General features: G+C 36.0%; 2 protein-coding genes across 2 annotated transcripts; one reads left to right on the top strand and one right to left on the bottom strand.

Annotated features, from left to right (window-relative positions):
• Positions 1-1,766: 1,766 nt before the first annotated feature.
• Positions 1,767-4,519, bottom strand: LOC104818187. Its single transcript, XM_010547650.2, has 6 exons — positions 4,235-4,519; positions 3,409-3,454; positions 2,774-2,897; positions 2,544-2,608; positions 2,355-2,458; positions 1,767-2,219 (listed from the first exon to the last, which is right to left on the bottom strand). Exons 1-6 carry the CDS (start codon positions 4,355-4,357, stop codon positions 2,181-2,183), a joined length of 501 nt encoding a protein of 166 aa, XP_010545952.1. The 5' UTR covers positions 4,358-4,519; the 3' UTR covers positions 1,767-2,180.
• A 722-nt stretch (positions 4,520-5,241) lies between these two features.
• LOC104818185 (protein SHOOT GRAVITROPISM 5-like) lies at positions 5,242-6,168 on the top strand. The gene is made up of 2 exons (XM_010547649.1): positions 5,242-5,673; positions 5,841-6,168. The coding sequence occupies exons 1-2, from the start codon at positions 5,360-5,362 to the stop codon at positions 5,977-5,979; spliced, it is 453 nt and encodes a 150-aa protein (XP_010545951.1). The 5' UTR covers positions 5,242-5,359; the 3' UTR covers positions 5,980-6,168.
• The last annotated feature ends 352 nt before the right edge of the window (positions 6,169-6,520 follow it).

Raw genomic sequence — 6,520 nt, 5'->3', positions numbered from 1 at the left:
TATATATATTTGTATAGATGTTTGTATATATATGTGTATGTTTTTTATTTTGTATATATATAGTTATATATTTTTATATAAGAGTATATATATTTATATTTTTATTTGTATATAGATATAAATATATATGAATATATATATATATATTGCTATTTATTTAATTTATTTTAAATTTTAAAAAAAAATCGATTTTTTTTTTCATATTTTTCGGAATTTTTTTAAAAAATATGACGTGACATGCTGATGTGGCAAAAAATCTATGTGGCGTGCCATGTCAGCCGCCACGTGGCATGCCACGTCAGCTGTTAACGGACACTTAACACCGTTTTCGGATTGTGTAGGAAATTGTAGTTAAATCGGGTAGTTCGTGTATCAATTTGGCACATTTGATAATTTGGTGTACTTTTTTGTCAAATTAAAAATTCGTGTAGGAAAAGGTTATATTTTGCAAAGTTGGTGTAGGAAAATGTCATTTTCCCAAAAATAAATAATAAATAACAAAATCCGGAATTTTAAATAAATATTGTAAAACGTTTAACAGCCCAAATGTTATACATGGTAGAATATAAAAGATGAATCTACCATTATAAATGTTGCATTGTCATTTTAATCAAACACATCTAAAATATAATGATCGATTTGACCAAATGATTAAGAGATCCACTTCTTTACTATATGTGAATCCACCGTAGAATCGTAGATTGATCATAGTGAAATGTTTATTTACCAAATAAATTATTGTAAACGTACCTTCTCGTGAATAAATAATTGTTTTTTTATATGTAAAAAAAATAATTGTTTTATCCGTTTCTAAGTGTTCTATTTTTCAACTAAAAACGTTAAATAATTATTTTTCAAATAATTAGCTGTATTTCCGTATTTTTTTGGGAACTTTTAATTAATTTTATTTTATGCTTGGCAAATTCGAATGTATTACCACTTACGGGTCAAAGCCTTCACCCCTTCTGTCATATAATAAAATGATGGCCTCCAAAATTTTAATTTTATATTTAGGTATTTCACTTATTCAGAATACAAAAGTCAATTCTCTAAAGACTAGTATATTGGTTTCCTTTCCCTAGTCCCGATAAGTTCTTTACATACACACACATATATGCATACATATATATATATATATATATGTGTGTGTATGTATATACTGTCTCAGTTTCATGAGGATATTGTACCACGTGACTGTATTAAGTGTTGTCTTTGAAATGATTTGTTAAATCATGGATGATGGTATCTCGCCGGAATTTTATAGGGTCCACCAAATAATTATAGAGACTGGTTAGAAAGCACTTTTATAAGTGTAAATTAAAAAAATTGGACATTTTATTTACGTATTTTCTGACGAAAGGTTTTGGTACGTTGACGAGAAAAAAGGCATGGGAAGTTGATTTGAATTATGTCGACCGTGGATAATATATATATATATATATTGCATTATATGTAGTAAATTTAAATTTAAATTTAAATTAAAAAGAAAAAGAAAAAAGACAAATTAGCGTTCACACTGGAATCGTTGTTAATAAACCGAATGTTGTAGGAGCCGACATCAAGTACATTTCCCGATAACCCTAACTGCGCTAAGCAAATTTCTACAATTATTCTTCTTCCCGATATTATCTTTCACACAGGCTTACTTATGAATAATATTCTTTTTGACATTTGTAATGATAAATAGAAAATTAACTTTATTTAAGTTAAATATGAAAAAAATAATTATGCTAAAATTTTATATTTATTTTACCAGTAACAATATAAAGCACGTTAAGTTTTGGTTTGGATTTCGGTAATACCCAAACTATATCACATTTGCCACTACCAGTTTTTTGGTTTGGTATTGGTTACATTGAGATGGTCCAATCCGGTTAACAGTTTCGAGAAACCCAAACCAGACAGACCAGACCAGACCAAACCAAACCCGGATCCATACCCACCCGGACCACTCCTGTACTTGGGGGGAAATCAGACATGTATTGCATAACTATGCAAGGGAGATCAAATTCACATGCTCAAGAACCAACACATCCCAAAGACAATGAAGGACACATAATGAATAAGAACCCTAATTCCCAGATCATACTTCTCTCCCAGTGACAAAATCTCTTAAACTACGTCAAACCATAATCTATATTTCCTCCCCTATGTTTTCGGGGGTCGGTTTGCTTGCTGGATTAACCGTTGGCATTTTTCAGTCGGGCGATGAGCTCATCCTGTCGGCAGCACAATATTTGATTGATCATTATAAGATCAAGAATCGCGGAGAAACTAACTGTGTGATACTATAAATATGTATGATACTATAAATAGAAAGAACAAGATTGGATTTTTGGACCAAAAGGACTTGCCTTTCTTCCTTTTGCTGGAAGACCCTTTTCCTTGAGAAGGGCCCGGAGCCTCTCAACAGTCAAAGAATGGTAATCCCTCTCACCCGGGCGACTGCTAGATCCCTCTGTTCATGAAAACATTGTTTAGCTCAAACTGGCCTTTGGATGTCTGAAAATACAATCAGAGAACAGATATGATCCAAGCTTTACCTTGTCGAGTTCCATTAGCAGCTCTTTTGGATGGAGTTCGTTCGTCCATAGCCCTATTTGCAGCTCTATAGCGAGGAAAATCAAAAGAGGAGGACACCGTGGTAGCAATTCATGAGCCCGATAGTTAAAATGGAAGTATACAACTTTGACAAACATGAAAGCTTTAGACTGGCAAATGAGCTGAAAAGGTTATGTGATGGTCCATTGAATGAATCAAGTCTGCTTGGTACCTCTTTCTAGGACGATCTTCAGCAGCGCCTTTTGCAACCTTCGAACTAGATTCACCACTTTGTTTCTTTAGCATGAGGGATCTAATGAGTATATTTTGCTGGTTTGTTTTGATCTGCTGTCCTTCTGGTTTATACGAATGACAATAAGTTAGTGCCGATTCCTGATAATTCAATCAAAAGAAATAGCAAACAACAACGTGAAATGTAACAGCAGCTTCTTCCGAATAGAGTTTGCGTCGACATTTTCATATAAGAGAACTATAAAGTATAAACTTGATTATGTTTCTGTTGTGTCAGTAAAGGGTGCTTTGGGGTTTAGTTATACGGGTTATATACACGGGTTTCTTAGGATCAAGGGTCTTAGGTGGGTTTTGGACAAATGGTTCGATAAGGGGGAGAGGGTGGAACTCCATAAATCAAATATTCAATTCTGCGATCGGGTTATTTCTAGCAATATATACATATTTCTACTTATGTAATCTGTACGTGGGAACGAGTCATTAAGAATGACTTGGAATTCAAAATCGGAGATTCGGAATGAGCGGAAACGAAGAATTCATGTGGCCCGGAAAAATTCTGAGACTGCCAACAAAAATCTAGCTAAGAAAAAGGAAGATCATTAAAGTAAAGAATACCTGGGGCAGATGTATCGTGTTCGCATATATACACCCGCATACCTCCCTGCAGTTATAGACAGATGTGTAAAATAAATTATCACTAATCAATTAACAGCACGAAAACGGCAAAAGCCACAATGGGTCTGCATAAAAAGAGCAATTGGCTGCCCGGAACACAGATTGAGACAAAGAAAACTATCGGTAGCGGCAATTCTTAAACATGCCACCGATTCCATTCTGCATTACTACCAAAGTTTAGCTAATGACAGACATGTGGAACGAAGAACATGTTCGAAAACAAGATCAGGAGATATACCCAAATCGAAACAAGGATACTTGGGTTTCACAATCTGAATCATGAACCTACGACAGGAAGCTTAGAACTACATCTGTAGGATCCTTTCCGCTTCACAACACACAATGATTCCTACAACACTGAAGAGAACTAACTAAATAACAAGACAAGACCAAGTGACCAACTGCCATGAATCAGGGCGTCTCTATAAATGTCCAGAATCCTCCTAACTGGTTTGAACAAATACAATGTCACTGCAGACTAACTTTGTCAAATTATCATCACACAATTTTGACAGACATCTCAGATATTCAAAGCAACAAAAAAAAAATCGAACTCGTACATATCTTCCATCCAAACTACGCCGAAAGGGCTCGGGTGTCTCCATAACTGATACGTCTCTCAAGTTTGGACCCAGATTGAAGAAAAGGGCAAAGTCAATTACTTTCTGGGACCCCAAAACTTAATCAGCAGAACCCAAATTACATACTAGTGAATCCCGAATCGAGAAAGGCAGCAAGCAATGTCTAGGGGTTTCAGCGAAGTTACCGGATTGGAGGAGACGACGGTGGAGGAGAAGAGACCGCGAGACGGGAGGTCGGAGAGGTACTTAGAAGCCGCGGAAGCAGTTAGATTCGACGAATCGGACTGCCGAGAAGACGAAGCCTCCATGGCCAAAACCACTGATCAACCCTAGCCCAAGCAGATTGAGAGAGAGAGAGAGAGAGAGAGACTCCGATTATGTAGCGAATGGACGAGAGATATGGGCCTTGTGACACGGAAGACCACAGCGAAGTTTTGTTCTTTCGCAAGAGGCCTGTTTGTGTTTGCCACCCGACCAGATTTTCTCTCTCTTTCTTCCACGGAACCATCTTTAAAGAAAGTTCGTAAAAAAAATTATATCCTTTTCATTTTCAAATTTAATTTTAATGGACATGTAATCCCTACATAACCAACAATTAGAAATAAAAAATACAAACATTTGATTATTGCAAATAGTCAAATCCGAAGTAAAACGTAGTCAACGGGCATCTCCAAAATATTATTCAACTACATCCTCGTCTTTGTATCGTTAAAAAGATTAACGAAACATAATAATGAGTAATTATAAAAAAAAAGGAAAGAAAAATATGTAAAATAATGACAATATTTAAAAAAATAAAATGATACAAAAAGATTGTGACGCCTAGGACACGGGTTAGTTATACCAGGAGTTTAGAAATATTTAATTCCCTATTTTAAAATGTTTCGATTATTTATTTTAGTTGATGGACTGGAAGTGGAAGTGATGGCAATTTCAGTCCTTGGTGATTTTTTAAATAACTCAAAACCAAGTTATAATAATTAACGTATTCAATTTACTAATCTAGAAACCTCAGAAATTGTCCTTTGGACACCCCAACTGTGTAACAACATTATAAAAAAAAAAAAATTCAAATAAAATGACCCACCAAAAAAATATGAGGGGTAAATACGTTATATATATATATATACATATATACACATATACCAATATATACACATATATATTTATTTACAGACACGACACGACAGATACATGTAAAGCCACTGGTTTTGCCACCCACTTGTTCATATTAGCAGCCTTTCCCCACCCTTGGAAAAAAAAATCTTCCACTCGATCTTAGAGAGAGATAGAGAGAGTGGACACTGTTAATGGCGGAAGACGATCAAAAGGAGCTTCAGCTGCTGCCATCTCCTCCGCCATCGGATCCGGCGGGGGGGAAGATGAAACCGACGTCGGTGCAGATCACAGGCTCCTCCGCCGTGAGACACCACGATCTCGACCTTAAACTGTCCATAAGCCTCGGCCCCTTCACGGCGGATCATCCGTACGGAGTGGAGGCGGTGCACTGGCAAGCGGCGGAGCAAATAAGGCATGCGGCGATGGAGAAGGCTTACGCCGAGAGGATCAGAGAGCTGACTCGGAGGGAGATGGAATTGGCTCAGTCCGAGTTCACCCGTGCCAGGTACGGCTTGACCCATTCCGGTTTGCTTAACCAGATCTTTCAGATGAACCGATCACCGAAGGCCGAACCCTAATCTGGTTATTGTATATATATATGAATTCAAGATATGAAATGATCAAAATTAGAACAGTCACATAATAGAAGTGAAGGGATTTAGGGTTTGACAGGCAGATATGGGAGCGGACGAGGAAGGAGGTAGAGAAGGCAGAGAGGTTGAAGGAGAAGGCGATGATGAAGATAGACCCTGCGTGCATGGAGATCACTTGTCTCTCCTGCAGCCAGAGGTTTCATTATGCCCTGATTTAGTCATCTTTGATCGTAATCCCTACACCCAAAATCACAGGTCATTTGTTTTTTTCCCCTTCTTCTTTTGGGTGTTAATTTGTTGATTTCGGGTTTCGAGTGAGTTTCGTTCTGGTTTTGGTATATTATTAGGTTCCTTTTGTTTCCTTGAAATCTAAGGAAAAATACAATCATGATTGTTTTTTTTTTTTTGCCCAAATAAGCTCCTAAAAGGAAATATATACATATATATATATATATATATGTATATATAACCCCCAAAAGACTTTTGTGTTTTCAGTTTATGGGATGTATAATTAAAGAAAGGAGACATACATTATACGTCTAGAAAAATGAAGAGCCACTGAAAAGGGAATTACGACATTCCGGATGATCATATATATATATATATATATGCTTCCAAATTGCTTCCAAATTTTATATATATATATATATATATATAGGCTGACGGAAGTAGGGTAAATTAGAGTTGACGTTATTAATTTTCTATTTAAAAAAATAAGATTTCTTTCTTACAGAATTGTAAATCAGAATTTGACTTTTC

Source organism: Tarenaya hassleriana, unplaced genomic scaffold (assembly GCF_000463585.1).
Source record: "Tarenaya hassleriana unplaced genomic scaffold, ASM46358v1 Cleome29, whole genome shotgun sequence".
NCBI lineage: Eukaryota > Viridiplantae > Streptophyta > Magnoliopsida > Brassicales > Cleomaceae > Tarenaya > Tarenaya hassleriana.
This window is presented reverse-complemented; position numbering and strand designations above follow the sequence as displayed.